The sequence below is a fragment of the Ziziphus jujuba genome, chromosome 11, assembly GCF_031755915.1.
Source record: "Ziziphus jujuba cultivar Dongzao chromosome 11, ASM3175591v1".
In the NCBI taxonomy this organism is placed as follows: domain Eukaryota; kingdom Viridiplantae; phylum Streptophyta; class Magnoliopsida; order Rosales; family Rhamnaceae; genus Ziziphus; species Ziziphus jujuba.
The window spans coordinates 14,206,698-14,225,512 of NC_083389.1; the positions used below are offsets into that span (position 1 = coordinate 14,206,698).

Sequence of the window (18,815 nt, forward strand, 5' to 3'; positions counted from 1 at the left end):
TAAGTCCTGTATGAGAAATCTCAAAATATTGAGCAAAAGAGAATTAATTTTTTTTTTTTCTGAAATTAGTTTCCTTTTCTTCCTTCCTTTCTAGTAAATTATTTTTTCAAAGCGTTTGGTTAACAACATATTATTAGAATTTCAAACTTATTAAATAAATTTATGTTTTAAAATTAGGGATAAAATTGTTTTATTTTAGAATAATTTAATTGACCATGATCATTTTTTTTTTCTCAAATGTACTTCTCTCGGGGCTTGTTAGGATGTTAAAATGTGTTGGATTGGACTAATATATATATAATTTAAAATAATCTAAACCTACTCAGTATAATCCAACATCACAAATGAGTCACTGTTTATATGTAAAGCCATATAACTAAACAGATAGTAGAACAAGAGTGTAAATCTATATGAATATAAATGAAAACTAATAAATCTAAATCTAAATCCTTAGATTTTTAAATTTATGGTTGTCATAGATTAAATACAAATTTCTATTTCTCGTCAAGATATGAACTGCGCATTGTTTTTACTTTATATACTCTCATAGATGAAAAGACGAACCATTGTGGAGGTTGAAAGAGGTCCAGTTCATATGAATCTATTTGTAATGTTTCTATTGAAGCAGTCAATTCCAAATAAACTTCTACACCCTGACCAATAAAAATTTAGCACAATCTTTCCAGCTAGCCTAAAATACATCTAAGTCACATCAATATAATAATTAATTCTTACAATTCGTGTACACTAGAGTATATTAATTTGGAGGATCATATCAAAATAAGATTATGTCATTGGAAATATATTTTGCTGAAAAAACAAATGGGCTTCTGGTTGGATTCATTGATAAAAAATTACTTTGATCAGCATATCGTCGGTCGGTATTGTAACACAAAAATGATGATTAATCGTCATTTTTCAAAACATTATATGGTAAAAAAATGTGGACATCGAAACTATAAAATTTTCCTCAGCACACACCACACACACGTGTAAACATGCTAATATATTGAAGAATGGAGATCATTTTATGGGGTGTGTACGAATAGCTTGCATATTGACAAAGCGCACCGAACAGAAAACAAATTGAGATCGTACATTTAAGCAAAAAAATAAATAAATAAATAAAAGGATATTGTACAGCTTTTTTTTTTTTTTTTTTTTTGTTTTGGTCAAAATTAGGCAAGCTGAACCGACACGATATGCATTTGTACGGCGAAGACACGTAGAATCCAGAGAGAGCATATCATAAAATAATGGCTCTATGGCGGTCTGGACACGTATATCTTGCTAGCTAGCTCACCAGTACAAGCCACATTCATTTCACCTTGCAACATAAAAATTCCTTTTTTCCATTAAAAAGTAATCAAAACAAAAGTTTCTTTTTTTTTCTTTTTTTTTTTTTTTTACCCAATAATAAATAATGTACTAGTACTATTTCACCATCAAATTGTCGCCTATATATATATATATATATTGATTGCTTTTGCTGTTGTAGTATGTAAACGATTGCAAGTCTCACTGCTTAAACTTTAAATGTAAAAGGGAAAATGATAATATATTCAATATGAACTAGAACACTAAGTTTCTTTCAAAATTTTATCAATTTATTCATCTATAGTTTCTACTTTCTATCTCATGAGTACGTAGAAACTCTCGGGCCAAATGACTAGGTAACTAAGCAATAGGATTTATCTTCTAAATTCTATTAAATTGTTCACCTTATTAATTATTAGCATGTTGAATTATATCTTTGATTATTAAAAATAAAATAAATAATGGACCCAATTGTAGTTTAATACTTGCTCCTTAACAGCTACTTTTTATGTGTTGCAGTTATGCAACGTAAAGGGAGAGAAAATTGAAAAGTGTCATGCATGGAACATAAAAGTTGTAGTAAAAGAAGTGTCATTTTGCATTAAATTAAGGTTGTTTCACTCTATTCTTTTGATTTTCTAACGACCATGATGGCATGTATCTACACTATAATCTCTAGATATATATATATATATATACATACATACATACATACATTAGTTTTCTCTGCAATATTTAACATCACTAAGAAAGTATCATATGGAAGTGGAAGGTTCCTATCTATATTATATAATGGAATAAGAAAATTAATTAAGAAAATACATTTTTAAGTCGTTACCTTCTTAAAGCTTTTTCCCCTCCTTATTATCCCAAGCTAAATCACAAATTTTTTAAAGTTAAGAATAATCCTATTTTAAATATATATGTATGTAAAATGAAAATGGATTTATTCTGATAATTCAAAATTGTTTAAGTTGACAAATTTAATTTCAGCAATAAATATGATTATTAAACTAATTAATAATAAATTTTCTCTATAAAAAATTATTAATAAATTTTAAAATGATCAGTTTCGAATTAATTAATTTTCCAAAATTATAAGAAATTTAAGGAAGTAAAATTTAAATTAAATAAAAGCTGATAAATATTTTTAGTTAGTGGAGAGGTCGGGGAAGGATTTAATATTCTTTTGGCATGTGTGGTGGGATGTGTTTTGATTGGAGACCAAATAATATGCGCAGTGATCAGACAAATATAATCTTGCCTTTGTTGTGCCTTTATTGTTTGTATGTGTCGACTCAGTGTTTGGCTGTCACGTGAGCTATGAAAAATTAAACCTTTTTTTTAGCTTTTATTCTTTTCTTTTTTTTTTTTTCCCTGAGTGATACAAATAGTTAAACATGATTAATTATATTTCAGACTCAACTTTACAAAAAGCACGTCTACTGAATTCAACTTTCCCATCCACCAACTTCTAGATTAAAAAAATGAGATTCCAAACATTTGATTGAAAGTGCCAAAATATAACAATTAACAAGAAATACAATATAAAAATCTAAAAGTAAATAAATAAATAAGAAGAAAGAAAGAGACAGATATGCCTGTGATTTTCTACTTTTTCATCAATGGTCGCGTAGCTCCCAGCTCATAGCCCTTTTTTTCTGGTATTTTTATATGTATAAAATCATAAAATCAGATAGTCGATCGAGTGGTCCATCTTTTCATATTTTTTTGAACCTTTTTGGAGCTCACTAGAGCTTCACTTTTTTTGTTTGGGAAAAAGATTGAGCCGTCCTTTATTTCTGTGCCTAAGGTATGCAAATCTATGCGAACGCCAAAGTGTAAGGAAGATAGAGACGTGCGCAGAATAAAAAGTGAAAAAAAGACAGGAAGAGAGAGAGTTTTTGAAAGATGATGATGTTTATCAATTATGACCGATAGGAATAATTATTTATACATGACATCATTTCTTATATAATTGTTATTGGATGAATTTTTATAATTCATATATAACTTCGAAAAGAGCAAAAATTTCATCAATCCTGGACTATCAAATTCCTAGGCCTAAATACAAAACTTGTCACATGCTATGGGTCTCATACTTGTGTTTAGAGATTTAGTAGCTTTGAGTCCATGCAATTTTTTTTTTTTAAGTACTTCGGAAAACCAATAATTAATGCTTCTTTTCGATATTTGCCTTTGCTTTTAGCTTTCAAGGTTTAAAAACAACTTTTGAAAATGTTTGTCCAGTTTATTTTTAAGAAGAGTTTCAAATTTTCTGTTAAAATTAGCAAAATATAGCTTTTTATAAAGCTCTTTTAATGATATTAAAACTCTAAAGAAGTAAAAATAAAAATTATTCAAAACATAATCTAAATTATCATATTGTAAAATGGTAATTAGAACATTATTTGGTACATAAAATGACTATTCTCAATAAAAACAACATATTCTTAGAACAAAACCGAATAACTATTCCTATTAAATTGTTTGGTTATAAAACTGGATTAGATTTTTATCCTTCATACATATATACGTACATATATATATATATATATATTTGTTTCCTTCAAAAATTAATTCATATTAATTTTTAGTTTGGTAGGAAGGGATAAAAAAGGAAAGGATGAATGGGTGGGAGATATAGAGAAGTATAAAGATAGAAATAATTATATTAATCTCTTCTTTTCAGTTGGCATAAGATGAAAAGCAAAAAACAATATGATTATTACTAATTTATAAAAAAAATTGTTAAAATTTTAGGAGTTTAATAGATAAGTTCCATTTCTTTTTCTTAACACCAATTTTCCTTTTTTTTTTTGTTTTTTTTTTTTTTTTCCAATATCCAATTCCTCCAATTTTAGAATGAAGGTCCTTGGATGGATTTAACATCTTCCTACTTTTTCCCTCCATTCTATCAAATAAGAAATGAATTTTTTCCTTAATTTCTATCTTCCTCCTCTTCCTCTTTTCTTTCCTCTCACTTTTCTTCCCTACCAAACAAGGCAGTTTTCTTCCTTAGGAGACAGAAAAGATTTTGAGAGGGAGAAAAAATATTGATATTGTTGGAGGAGAAGAGCTAGAGGGGACATAAAAGGAGAAATGTTAGAAAAATGAATAGAGGAAAATTTAGATGCATGAAATGATGGGAGGTGGGCTTTTTCGGATTCCCCTTTGTGTCGTACTAAAAAATGGCATGCAATGCAAATGATGCAGACATTTACCATACTTCGCGCCATCATTTTACATTATTATTCAAAGTTTCTACCTTTTTTCATAAGCTACTAGCACAATGCGCTGAGGCATCTTATCCTATTGGGACAAATGTGAGACAGGATCATTCATTTATATCGCTCTAAAAACAATTCTTAGATGTGACAATAATTCCTATTCTTTTTTTTTTTTCTAAACATTTTTTTTTAAAAGAACCATTAGGGATCAAGATTTTTCTGTTACATTTTCTTGTTCTCACTATGATATATCAATATATCAACAAAAAAAACAATTAAAGTTTATTTAATTTCTTTGCTATTTGTTTTTAAATGAAGTGGAATCACATAATTTGCTAGATAGCGATGAAAATGGCAAGACGGGAAGAGAAGATCTAATTCAATTAGTACATATCCACTAAGTATTAAGGTTTAGCTATAAATTAAATAGTAGATGTATGGTTTGTTTTAGGGACCAATTATATGTCCAACCAATTTTTTAAGGGTTTTAAGCATTAATGATTATGTAGTTTCATCATTTTTATGTTTTATCCCTTTTAGTATATCCAATTAGGAGTAATGTTCTCCGAAATTTGTAAATGGTGCAACATCACTTCAAAAATTTTACATTATGATTTTTAAAATTTCAAATTTCTTGAGCATTGAACATGTGGAATTTTCCTTTCTCAAAGCAGGGATGCAGTGGAAATAAAAATTATATTCTAGTGAATATAATTTAACAATTACAAAGTCATAACGTAAATGTTTTAAACTAATAGTTCTTGCACTATTTACGAACTTAAGGAGGCATTAATGCCAAAATCCTTTTCTAAAATGCCAAAAGAAATTGTATTCAAAAGTAAACAGAAAGACCTCAACCGTAGGGATGTCATTATCCTAATAAATAATAATAATAATAATTTATATAAAAATAGTCAAAAGAATCAAAACTAGCTTCGGATTTTTAGAGTACTCCATTAACAAAATAAAGCAGAGTAAAAGACTGAAAGTTTGACTTAAATTAAAACCATGAAATGGCCTTAAAAAGAAGCTTTCACGTTGAGATATTCTAGAGCCATTTTATTTATTTATTGTTAATAAATTAAGTACTATTTAAAAGTATGCAATTTGGGTTTTTCAAATTATATAAAATAAAGGTGGCTAAGAAGATGAATGATTGTGATAACGAAGAACTTTTCAAAAGGCAAAAACACTATAACATAAACATGAATAAATGAATTCTTAAAAATAAATAAAATTATAATCAAATATTAACATACAATATTTGTTAAATAATTTAATATTTATAATAATATTATTTTTTTAATCAAGATTAAATAATATTTTAATTAAAAAATGATGGAGAGCGTGACTTAAATCTACAATTTAACAGTGTACCATAGCATTAACTATTTTGATTTTTTTTTTATTTTTCTTCCCAAACCCTATTTGGTGTATATCACTGAGTCGACCTACATGCTTTGCTTTGTACTTTACAAAATTTCCCTTGTCGTGTAATTCCATAATAAGTTATCCTAGAACTGTAAGCCAAATACCAATTGGAGTAACTTAACGGACGTATGATGGATACCAAACTGAGTGTGAAATGAGGTGGGAAAAGACAAGAGCCTGTCACCATGGATTTCCATTTCCCTATAATCTTTTTTCTCTCACCAAACTAGCACAGGCCAATGTCACCATTTTACCGGACCAAATTTCATTGGTTGAATTTTTGAAAGTGAACAGAAAAAAAAGAAAAAAAAAATTAGGAACATAGTTTTCTGTAGGTTGACAAATCATTCATGTAAAATATTGAGACATATATATAGTTTTTTTCTTTTTTTTTAAAAGCAAAAACTTTTTTTTTTTTTCATCAAGATGTTTTAACTTTAATAAAATTATGATACATGTCAGATTGATAAAGCATGCATATAAAATATAGAAATGTATATATAGTTTTTGTTTTCAAATTAAGATATTTTAATTTTAATAAAATTATGATACACACATCAAGTAATATATTATTTAATGTTAATATTTTGATGATATCTGCATTTAAAATTTTCTTTTTATATAGATATTTTTCTTTTTTAAGATTAACCAGATGATTATACTGTTTATTATGGCAGCTGGAAGACAAAGTCTGATTCTGATTTCTGGATTAGACAAAAAGAAATTGAAAGGTCGAAAAATCAGCAACCACAATAATTGGTTTGGATTGATTCTTCTGATGACTCACAGAACAATATGTAAAAGAGTTTTGTCTCTCTAAAACATGATTTGATGATAGAACGACTAGGATGCACCGATGCAGGGTGGCTTTTTTTTTTTTTTTTTTTTTGATCATTTGGAATATAGGATTTAGTAAAACCCAAAATTAAGAATCTCATAAAGCGCAATGATTCCTATAAGTTTGTCTAAGTCCTGTCCCAGGTGGTCTTGATAAACCAACGACAATACTAATTAATCATTAAAATAAAATTTATGCAGTCAATAATTTAATGATAAAATTTAATGATAAAATTATTATTTTTTTAATATAAAACATCAAATAGAAAAATAAAAAATAGAAAGTTCCAAAATTATAAATTGTCAACTAAGCTTAAAAATACTTGCAATACCAATGGAATATATATATATATATATACAGTTACAGCTACCATAAGAATGCCATGACGATGGAATTTTTATATATATATATATATATATTTATGTTTTTCTCTCTTCCTCTTCCCCAATCAGAGGTTCCATAGTTTGTAATGTTCTTCTCGGTGAGGAATACAAGAGTCAGAAAGTCAACATAAACATACTGAATGTCAGTGCCTGAGATTAAGCAAAAGGTGAATCCGCTGTGCTCTATCCCACAGTGGGTTCCAAAGCAGAGTGGGCCATAACTTCCAAGTTGTAGGACAAAATAAAATGATAGTGGGGTCCTAGGGATTCTCTTTGTTTTCCCGTGCTCAATGAACATTTAACAATAAAATTGGAATATGATTCTATGGTCCAGAATCTACAAAGCATATGGGGTGTCAAGTAATGACTATCTATCCATGATACTTTTTCAAGGGAGGGGGGAAAAAAAGCACAAAAAGAGATAGCAAACTTTTTTCTATATATATGTTCAGATTATAGAACTCACATCTCATAATTTCTATGTCATTAATATCAATCAATTAGAGCCCAGCCTCCAGGTGATAAACAATTAAACATTATAAAATAGGTTGACATTAGAACCTATTAAAAATAGAAGGATATAGATTATATAATAATTAGGGGATTAATTAATTGGAGATTTTTAAAACTATAATGATTGAATCCAAGAGTGGTCATTTCCGTGTGGGTTTTATTATGGGGTACGATTATGCAGCTTGGGATATTGGACATTTCTTTAGAGGCATTAGGATATATCCAGTCTTTCACTTTGAGGCTATTTGTATAAAACTGTGAAGAGGTCAACTAATGTGTCACGTATGCTTAATTCATGCTTGCCAACAATACCACTTTTGGATTCAGTACTGTCCTTAGGTTGGGATTGCCTTCCCTGGCTATAAATTTTCTGCTCAAATTTCTTTTTAAAGTCCCAAGCCTAACCCCTTCCAATTATTATTTTATTTTATTTTTATTATTTTTGGTTAAAAAGCCTGCATTACTCACAAAAAGAGCACCAAGTGGCCTGACCCAACTCTCTCCTTCAAAATTATTTGTTTAAACTATGTCAAGAAAAAAGAATTAGTAGACAACAAGTTTATTCATTAATTCTGCTAAATTATCACTAATTTCTAAAATTTAAGCTCTTATGTATTTAAAATTTTGGGTTCTAATCATGTTAGATTACTAGTGATTCTTAAAAGCCAAATTATTAAGAAGAGAATTTAATATGTATTTTCAACTATGTCAAAAAAGAAAAAGAAAAAAGAAAAAAGAAAAAAAACAAATATGTCATTGCTTTTAAATGGAATTGGAATTAAAATTAAAAGGAAATGATAATTAATACTCCCACCGTTATTTACTAATTTGTGTTAAATATGCAAAGTACAAAAAGTTGAATGTTCGTTTGAGTGGATTGTGGTCTTCGTGCTCCAGTTGAATCCACTTCTTGAACGATATAATTTTCATAAATCAGGATTACAAAACCCCTTATCATTTTCATCTTTAAATTCCTCTCGTATTAAACAAAACATTTTTGTTCTACAATCTCCCTCCTCCCCACCAATGAACTTAATATTCAACGGTCAAAACAGAGTATAATCTTAGACTCTTCAAATGCATATCCAGTCAAAGATGATAGGAAAATTGTCTTTGCCGTCCTCTTTAAGTTATATAAGATGTTCAAATTATAATTCACAAATAATAATAATAATAATAAAATAATAGTAATAATAAGATGTTCAAATTATAGGTTTTTTCTTCTATTTTGCTTATCATTAGGCAAAATATATATATATATATATATATATGTATATATGATTGAAGTAATGTAGCATAATTTTTTATTTAATTATTATTATTCGATTATACAACTAAACAGATATTAGAATAATAATAACAAAAATTATGCTTCGTTATCTTTCATACAAGTAACTCTACTTTAAATATCAAAAATTAAAAATTGAACGATTAAAAAAGGTACTTGCTCCGTGTATGGCCTTCTCTTCTTCATCTTGAATCTTGGTGTTCACAACCTATGGTGAAATTTAATTCCAAGTTGCATTGGGTAAATTTGGAAAAAAAATTAGCTGGATCAGTTCTTGAACAAATGTATAAAGTTACAAAATTTTACAACATGTTTAATTCTTAGTCAGAAATCATTCATCTCAATATCCTTAAAAACCATTAAAAAAAAAAAAAAGGGAACAGAGTTACAGTTTTACTAAGCAATTTCTCAAACATATTTATATATATAAACATATATTTATGATTATAATCTAAATTCAGAAAAAGGCAACTAAATTAGCTCCTAAACATATATCCTTTTCGTACAGCTACTACAACCATGGAGACACATTACCACTGTTTCAACCTAAATCCTATGGAGCTCCATACATCCTTAGACAGCTTGTAATTGGTCTTCCAAGGGACCCATGAAAGCATAGTAAGCATAAGAAAACCCTATAATACAGCTGTGCATCAAGAAGCAGTTCCTTCCATATACACCTTTACCATACTGGTTGGGAAAAAAAAAAAATGATAATAATAATCAGACTCATGAAAAAGTCTGAATACCAGAAAGAAAACCAGCTTTCCATATGAATCTTTTAACAAGAGGCTACTTCTATTTGAAGTATAAACATTGAAATCTAGCTGACGTCCTAGAATTTACATTTCATCTTCTTGATATAAACTACAGCAATTAGTCTCAGTGTGGTATATAGACATGGATAAGGGGATTGGAGATTCGATGACTACACCAGCTTTCTGAATAAGGCTCGAGCATTAAACGCAATCAGACACCATGAGAAAAAATCAATGACGGTCAACCTTACACGATGTGATTATCATATTAAATTAGTAAGTCTAAAAAACAGCAACAAAAATATGGATACTTTGAGACAACGGGAAAAAAAGAAAAGAATATATCATGAGCATACCATAGGAGATTAACTTGATTCAATAGCAAGAGGTCGAGCAGTATGGCTTGAGAATGGATTGAAATCTGGGGCAAAAGTAACAACTGTAATAAATTCTAGACGTACGAATCAGAATTCAATAGCAAAATATAGTTTCAAAACCAACTCACGCACCTTGTGAATCTATCTGCAACCAATCCTGGGTGCAAATCAAAGCCTGTCGAGTATCAGGATTCAGTGAACTTCGACATTGATCAAGTACTCTACCACCAGTGTTGAATGCTAATTCTGACCCAATAGTCGACATAGGAGTTCCCAGAACATCACGCGCCATCATGGACAAGATAGGGTACCGGGGAGTGTGGACCTTCCACCAATTTAATATGTTGAAATCACAATTACGGGGAAAGACTGGTTCTTCCAAATATTTCTCCAAGTCAGATATTACACTTTGACTCTGAGATGTCTCATGAAGGAATTTGTCAAAGCCTTTAAGTCTATCTCTCGTATCATTACTGGTACTAGGTAAGCTGCTGCCAGGCAGTGCTGAACCTTGATCAACCATTGTTGAGCAGATAGAGTATGCATTGAAAAGCCCCTTAATGCCATCAGAAACTTCCTTGATTCGATCCAGAGCAGTACTACCATAAATTTGGGAATAGTAGTACTCAACCAATTTCATTTTGAATCGGGGATCTAAAATTGCTGCTAGTGCCAAATTCAAACTGCATTTGCTCCAATATTTATCAAACTTGGATTTCATTTTCAATGCTATCGAACTAAGAAAATCATCTGTGCTCTTGCACCATTCAATTAATTGGATGTGAACATCACAAATCTCGGGAAAGTATATATTTGCAGTTGGACATTTGTTGCCTGAAAAGACATTTGTGATTTCAACAAATAGTTTCAAATAACCAGTAAAGGAAGTGGCCCATTCCCATTCTGCGTCAGTAAGAGCTACTGTATAGGCAGGATCATGCTCTTGTAACAGAGAAAATACACCCCTGTATTCTAAGGCCGTTTCAAGCATGAGGTAGGTAGAGTTCCATCGAATTGGAGAATCAAGAACTAATCTCTTATTATATTCGATTCCAACTTGTTGGGCAACCTCAAGAAACTTTGCTTGTGCCACTTCTGAACTTCTGACATGTCTGACGCTTCCTCGAATCTTTTGGATTACATCTCCTAGTGCTTCAATGGCATCTTGCACTATTGAATTCAGAACATGTGCAGCAGAGCGCACATCAAATAATTGGCCATTATTCGAGAGAGGCCTGCTTTGTGACATCCGGTCTTTTATCTTTAGAACAATGTCATCATCAGTGGAACAATCATCAAATGTCAAGGCAAACAACTTACTGTCAATTTCCCAGTTTGTCAGACACTTTATAATCACTTCTGAAAGCAAGTCTTGAGTATGAGATGGATCAAGGGTGACAAAATTCATAATCTTCTTCTGTAGTTTCCAGTCCTCATCAATATAATGTGCAGTCAAACATAAAAACTCAGCATTCTCTGGGGAGGACCACATCTCAACAGAAAGGTTAATTCTACCATGAAATTTATTTATCATCTCATACACCTTCTGTCTCTCTTTCCTATATATATCCATACAAGAAAACTCAACATCATTATTTGGAACAACGTCAAACAATGGCTGAAGATTCTTGACAAAAACTTTGAATCCAACATGATCAACCATATTCAATGGGTAACCATGTAATATAATCATACGAGCAAGATCAGATCGACTCCGTTCCTGGTCAAACTTGCTACTTACAAGGTTGACAATTTCATCTTTTTTCTGTTCTTGATCGAACTTCATAACTGCCGGTTTAATGTATTCATCTTTTCTCTGTGATTCATCATAATTCATATTGGTGAGGCTAATAGTGCTATCCTTTTTCCTTCTCTTTGCGACAAGTAGTTGAGACACATCAAAATTTGATCTTTTCAGGCATCGCATCAAGTGATTTCTCAGATGCGTGGTACCGCTATTACTTGATCCACTGAGTTTCTTACTACAATGTATGCAAACTGCATAACATATATCAGCCTTTCTGACTCTTTCAAAATGATTCCATACAACAGATGTCAACCTCTTTGGTTTCTTAATGGCAGACTCATTTGATATTTCCATCACATGGGCTTGAATTTAACTAAAGTCTGAGAATAATACAGGAATCAAACAAAAACTTAAATAGATCATCCATGAGAATAAAGTAAATACACTACTAAAATAGACTTAAAAAAAAAAAAATTCAGAATTTCAGAAATTAATGGCACAAAAGAGTCTTTAAGTCCTGAAACACTATCAGACACTTTCAAACGAAAAACCTGATTAGGTCATAAAGACTATTCATTGGCCACTAATATGTATGAGATTTGACTGAAACACTAGAAGACTATGCTTCAGTAAACATATAGAAATTGGAAAAAAAAATTCATTATATTATGACTGAAAACGGTATAAAATATGTTTCAAATACGTTGTACACACCACTTAGCATACAAAATAAAACAATAGACATGTCTTCCCTAATGGCTGGCTACTAGCCAAGTGCCAAGCAAAAAACAAACCACCATCTAATTTGTAGGTACAGATGTAAAAAAAAGAAAAATCTGCTTATATAATTAAACTGGGGGTGAACTTTCATAATCAACTCAGCAGCCCACTAACACATGGAAACTTTTACACGGACTTATAAAAGGAACAAGCAATATCTTTTACTCAATAACACTAACATCTTCCATGGCTCATCAAACCTCATGTATTTTATTCCGAAGGAAAACCACAGGATTTTCTCTTTAATTATCTTCCCGTCTCAAGAACCAGAACAATAACTAAAATTTACCACCCAAAAAAGAAAAATTGCTGGAGAGAAAGAGAGAGAACTTTATCTGATAATCATAATTATAGACAACTATTACATTGTTATTTATAACAACCATTTCAATTCAAGCTTCTTCATTATGCAACATACCCACCAAAGCAAACATACAATTTCTACCAAAAAACACAAAAAAAAAAAAGGTAGCATAAATCAGAATCATGGAAAATTCCAAGATATGAGGTAGATATTAATTTTCATTCACCTCAAATATTAAACCAGAACAGTAAATTCGTCGTCATTGGTTGGATTCTTACAACATAAATTAAGCCAAACATATTGTAATTGATCATGGTCTATCATGAAGGAACATGTAGCCTGATAATCTTTCGATTTTTTTTAAAATTAAAAAAAAACCCATCAAACGTTTTGCAAAGAAATCACTCAAAAAGCACAAATTTTAACGAAATGCTATTTTTATCAGCTTCAATTTCATCCAAATCCATAAATTGGGCATGTACATCTAATTCCAAATTCACAACAAATCTCAATTGCATTAGAAATTCCAATTCCCAATTCTATAAAAGAATCCAACCAAAAAAACAATGGAAGAGAAACGTAATAATTGACAATAATTGGAATTGGGTATCTTACAAAGAGATTTTTGCAGAAGCTTTTTATGTTTTTGTGCTTCTTCGAAACTCCACCGAGTCCGATCGGATCGCCCGTCAAGTTTAGGGTTGGATTGTGGGGGAAACCGTAAGAGACAGCGAAGAGACTGAACCCGGATGTGGGTTTGTGTGAGAATATGGGTCTTAGGTCCGGCAAGCAAAAACCCGGATGAGTTGGTTGTATCAGTCGGGTGGGTCAACCAGTGGGTTGGTTATTATAAAAAAAAATAAAATATATATATATATGTATATTAGAGAAAAAAAAAAAAAAAAAAAAAAAAAAAAAAAAAAAACCAAATGGAAAAAGGGAAGAAAAGGGTACGGGCCTAACTTGGATCCGTTTTGGTTAGGTTAGAATTGGTTCGAATTATTTGACGGTTGGGTTGGGTGTGTCAAGTTTGCCAAAGTCGGGACTCTGAAGTAAGAAGAAGTAGGAAGCGGAGCTCAATTCAAGATGGTTAGGTTTGGGTTCGGTTTGTCCCAAGCGACTAGCTCTTTATTTTATTATTATTATTATTATTTTCTTAATGCTAATGCAAGAAGTTTGAAATTTCATTTATCAAAGAATAGGATAATTTGGGTTTTGAGTTTTATTCCTTCTTTTTTTTTTTCTTTTTTTTTTAATATATGCTTCTGTGGATTTTAATATTTAGCTTTGAATCGGGTCATCTGCCATATAGAACAGGGACTTGAATTGTTCTAATGGAGTAAAAATCAGTGTTATATTATCAACTAATATAAACTGTTTTGATATCCAAAATTTGATTACACCATTTCCAATGTACACTATATTATTATTATTTTTCTATTTAAAAAAAATTAATCGATTAATTACCAGAATATATATAGTTAAAAACATGCCAACTAAAATTAATAGAAACTCATCTGTGCTTAAAAAAAAAAAAAATGTATTTGAAGGTTGGGGAGTTTCACTGCAAAACTTATGAAGCTTAAAACATTTTGATACAACAAATATATATTTTATGTACAATTTTATTATGGAAACATGTGCATATCCATGATATAATTGATTTAACATCTAATTATATATAATTTATAAAATAAATTATTCTAAAATATATTTAATTTTTAATATATATTATTCCAAATTTTATGTATTTGAATTTCAAAACCATTATAGTGTTGTATACATGCATTTTATAACAAAACTATATATATGTAAATCAATAATTTTAGAGCTATTAAACTATTCACTAAATTTATTTACAAAATAATATAACAAGTGGGATTAAAAATAATAATGTAACCATAAAATTTAATTATTTTTACATATTTATTAATTTAAAAAATTATTTATTAATATTTAAATTATAAAATCAGGTTAACCATTAATATATTAATATATGTATTGTGCTAAATGTGTTTTTTTAAAACATTTTTGTGGACGTAGCATTACAATTATATAACTATATATAAATTAAAATGCAAAATCAATAAAAAAAAAAACCAATGACTTTTGTGAAATTCATCCTAAAAAAAAATAAAAAAATAAATAAATAAAATTACATTTTACCAATACTATTAAAGTTTTGCGGGGAACTTATCCTCGCCCAGGCCCAGGATAAGGCCCAACTCCTGGCCCAGTGAGTGACGGTTTGCCAGTCTCGACTGTAATTCACTGTCCGACCCCTGCCCTTCGACACTCGAGGAATTGTGAGAGATATATATATATATATATATATAGAGAGAGAGAGAGAGAGAGAGAGAGTAATGGCGAGGAGGAAATTGTTGATGCTGTTTAAACCTTTCGATGCATACCCAGTTCTTGAATCGGGAAGTCTTTCACGCATCACCAATCCTCAGGTAGTAAAGATACTGATAACGTTCCGCTTCTTGTTTTTGTCATGATTATGTGCACGTTAAAGCTTTGATCTTTACGTTAATCCTCCAATGTGGACAGTTTCCTGTGATGGGTTTTTCCGTTTTCGATCATTCTCGTGTTTAGGTCTTCGTTTTGGTCTGTCCTTAATGGTTTTTGTTATTTCATAACGGTCTTAAAGTGAGGTGTGAATGTGATTTTCTCAACATTTTCCTTAGCATTCAAGGTGTTTGATGGAATGCCACAGTTGAGGAATTTTTTTTTTTTGTAAATGAATTCTAAACGTTACGTTTGGCAACATTATGTCTAGAGATAAGGATGAATTTGTTAATGGGGAAGAAGGGAATGAAAAAAGAAAGTTGTCTGTGTTTCGTTTTAAAGGGTGAAAATAAAATAAATCCAGGAAAGTAAGGAATAGTGTAAAGTATTTTTATTTATTTATTTATTTTTTAATCATCAACTGTATTCTTCCAAAAAAAAAAAAAAAAAAAAAAGGCAAATGTATTTAAAAATTATTTAATGTATGGAGTCTTATCACCAGATTTACAAAACGTAGAAATACCACGTTTTTATTTAAAAAATAACTTGAGGAAGTGGCTAGAGAAAGAGAGAAGCAACATTTGAAATAAACACAAATTCTTTAATTCTCTAGCTATCACATGTAGAAAACCATAAAGGGGCATAAAATTCAAACTTTTTTAATTGGTGTACATTGGATTTACTTGGGTTGCCGCACAGTCTACTATCTCAAATATTTGACTTTGACTATATTACATATATACAAAATAAAAAACACCACTCGTCTGTGCCTTTTTAACACTTTTTGCTACTTCAAGAATGCGGCAAAATTAAGTTAAAAAGAACCATTCTGGTCGAAACGGTACTAGCAATTATATTTTACAAATGCATAACCAATTTTTTTATATGGTTGAGGAAATTTGTGGTGAGGAGATCAGGGTTATAGTTGTGTAACTTTCTTAAATATTATTTATGGTCCTATTTCTTTTATAATTTTTCCATAACATTTTATCCTCCCTGATTTATATTTCAATTATTTGACCATTTTGTAATCCGACTCTGTCTGAAGGAATTGCAGATGTTACGTTACTTGGAAAGCAGGTGCAAGGTGCACAAGAATGCCGTGAACTTTTGTCAGGATATCCTGCGGAGTAAGCCTGTCGAGTGGGAAGCAATATCGCGTAACAATCTATCACAACCTATACGTGATGTGGACCTGGTAGTTACTGTTGGAGGTGATGGCACACTTCTTCAGGCTAGCCATTTCATGGATGACTCAGTTCCTGTTCTAGGAGTTAATTCTGACCCCACACAAGTTAAAGAGGTTTGCTTCTTTGTTTGGCTAAGTTATTTACTTTTATTCTCCATAACCATACAGGCATATTAGTTTCTGTGTTTTCTTCTTATCATTTCTTGGCACAGATGCATTCCAACTGGGGAAGCTTATTATCGTATTGTATGGTTAGGTGGAAGAGTTCAACAATGAGTTTGATGCTACTAGAAGTACAGGCCACCTTTGCACAGCAACCATCAACAACTTCGAACAAGTAAGATTACCTTAGTCCACAGTCTAAAAAGGGGTTTGGGGGCAACCTGGAAACTAACTGTAGTTTTAGCTCCTTTTGGTATGTGTTTGAATAAGTCAAGATGATTTGAACAGTAACTTGTAAAGAAAAAGGTTTTTATCTAGCTTCAATGAATTTTTTGTGTGCATGTGTCAGATTCAACATGTTTGTTAAGAAGAAAAGGAGGAAACACAAAAGCATGTAGTTGGCATTGTGATTGTTACATTGTTTATAACAAGTACTCACCACAAACACTAGCTTTGCAAAAGGGAGTTTTTCAACTGAAATTTGCATGTCTCCCAATTCGACCCGATATGCTGGCAAAGGAGGACCTTGTAGTCAATAACAACAAATTAAGACTACACCTCATAAATAATATTCCCAATTTCCCATTATCAAATTTCTGTTCAGTTAGTTAATATGCCACCTTAGTGTAAACTGCCTGTGTGTTATAGAAATAAAGTCAAGGGGTTTTTGTAAAATTTGTGGCCTACATTTTAGATTTAGTGTTTTTCCAGCCTAAAGCATTTTCTATTTTTAACTCATCAATTTCAGGTGCTTTTGTTTGACAGTAAGCATTTTCTTTCAGGTATTAGACAACGTAATCGAGGGTCGAATGCTTCCCTCCAAACTGTCAAGGATATCGATACTTGTAAATTCACAGCTGCTGCCTACATTTGCACTCAATGATATTTTAATTGCACATCCATGTCCAGCAGCAGTTTCTCGGTTCTCTTTCCGGTAAGATTTCTCTATGTTACCACTACATATCTGTTTTAAATTTCATCGTTTCAATTTTTCACCAACAAAACAAATAAATAATAGACCGAAGTTCTTTTTCCTCTCCTGCAGAATTAAAAGGAATGACCAGTCATTTTCCCCTTTTGTGCACTGCCGGTCAAGTGGCTTCAGAGTTTCAACAGCTGCAGGATCAACGGCTGCAATGCTCTCAGCAGGTGGATTTCCAATGCCCCCCTTATCTCGTGAACTTCAGTATATGGCGAGAGAGCCCATTTCTCCTGGAGCAGCCGCAAGCTTAATGCATGGATTTACAAAACCCAATGAGTCAATGGATTTTACATGGTTTTCTAAAGAGGGTGACTTGTATATTGATGGTTCTCACGTTTGCTACTCTATCAAATATGGGGATACCATTCAAATATCTTCCAAGGCCCCAGTTTTGAAGGTTTTCTTGTCCCAGAATTTGTTATCAAAGAATGTTACTTAGAAGTTAGAAAGTTGAGGGCCCTATAATTGAAAACTTTGTTTATGAAAGCACAGTATAAGGTAGAAATTTTGCGATATAAGGCGGTAGAAAATCTTTCTAGAAGAGAACTAGAAACGCAGGTAGAGCACGTGGGTTGTAGAGATTTACTGGAGCTTTGTCCTCGTGGGAGGACCTTAGAATACCAATCGACAATATGAAAATTGATAAAAAGAGAGTATATCATTTGTTCTGTCTCTAATTAAGGACCTTAAGTAAGATCATCTGTGTGAAACGTATGCGTAGACCATCTACTAATTTTTCTAAACAAGATCTTAGTAGAATTGGGAAAGTGTGAAGTATACGTGGGATAATGTCAATGCTTGCATGAATTATGATGTTTGCATTTAAATCCCCTCCTTGATCAGCAAGTGAATCAGCTTTCAGACAAAATATATTATCAGTCTACTTTGCTTTTTTTCTTTTTATTTTTTTTGGCTGAAAATATCGTTCCTGTCTATACTGCATCAATTGGAACTGCTTCACCTAAAGTTCACAAGTGGAACAAACCAAAAATTTTAATGAACCAT

General features: G+C 30.9%; 2 protein-coding genes across 4 annotated transcripts; one reads left to right on the forward strand and one right to left on the reverse strand.

Moving 5' to 3' along the window:
• Nucleotides 1-8,993: 8,993 nt before the first annotated feature.
• Nucleotides 8,994-13,800, reverse strand: LOC107432610 (zinc finger BED domain-containing protein RICESLEEPER 1). 2 transcript variants are annotated; one of them, XM_016043793.4, is made up of 4 exons: nucleotides 13,582-13,800; nucleotides 10,268-12,262; nucleotides 10,115-10,179; nucleotides 8,994-9,208 (listed from the first exon to the last, which is right to left on the reverse strand). In XM_016043793.4, exons 2-3 carry the CDS (start codon nucleotides 12,234-12,236, stop codon nucleotides 10,124-10,126), a joined length of 2,025 nt encoding a protein of 674 aa, XP_015899279.3. In that variant the 5' UTR covers nucleotides 12,237-12,262; nucleotides 13,582-13,800; the 3' UTR covers nucleotides 8,994-9,208; nucleotides 10,115-10,123. The 2 variants fall into 2 exon arrangements, with proteins under 2 accessions (XP_015899279.3, XP_015899280.3); XM_016043794.4 differs by lacking the exon at nucleotides 8,994-9,208 and adding an exon at nucleotides 9,405-10,004 and having other exon boundaries at nucleotides 13,582-13,799.
• Nucleotides 13,801-15,267: 1,467 nt separating this feature from the next.
• Nucleotides 15,268-18,678, forward strand: LOC107432593 (NADH kinase). 2 transcript variants are annotated; one of them, XM_016043768.4, is made up of 5 exons: nucleotides 15,268-15,422; nucleotides 16,535-16,780; nucleotides 16,923-17,003; nucleotides 17,611-17,762; nucleotides 17,874-18,678. In XM_016043768.4, exons 1-5 carry the CDS (start codon nucleotides 15,330-15,332, stop codon nucleotides 18,247-18,249), a joined length of 948 nt encoding a protein of 315 aa, XP_015899254.3. In that variant the 5' UTR covers nucleotides 15,268-15,329; the 3' UTR covers nucleotides 18,250-18,678. The 2 variants fall into 2 exon arrangements, with proteins under 2 accessions (XP_015899254.3, XP_015899253.3); XM_016043767.4 differs by having other exon boundaries at nucleotides 15,270-15,422; nucleotides 16,526-16,780.
• Nucleotides 18,679-18,815: the final 137 nt, after the last annotated feature.

Coding starts and splice junctions, on each gene's coding strand:
- LOC107432593 (XM_016043767.4), top strand. CDS start 15,330: ATGGCGAGGAGGAAATTGTTGATGCTGTTTAAACCTTTCGATGCATAC. Junction 15,423..16,525: donor CACGCATCACCAATCCTCAG/GTAGTAAAGATA, acceptor CTCTGTCTGAAG/GAATTGCAGATGTTACGTTA. Junction 17,763..17,873: donor GTTTCTCGGTTCTCTTTCCG/GTAAGATTTCTC, acceptor CCTCTCCTGCAG/AATTAAAAGGAATGACCAGT.
- LOC107432610 (XM_016043793.4), bottom strand. CDS start 12,236: ATGGAAATATCAAATGAGTCTGCCATTAAGAAACCAAAGAGGTTGACA. Junction 10,180..10,267: donor GTTGCAGATAGATTCACAAG/GTGCGTGAGTTG, acceptor CTTTTGCCCCAG/ATTTCAATCCATTCTCAAGC.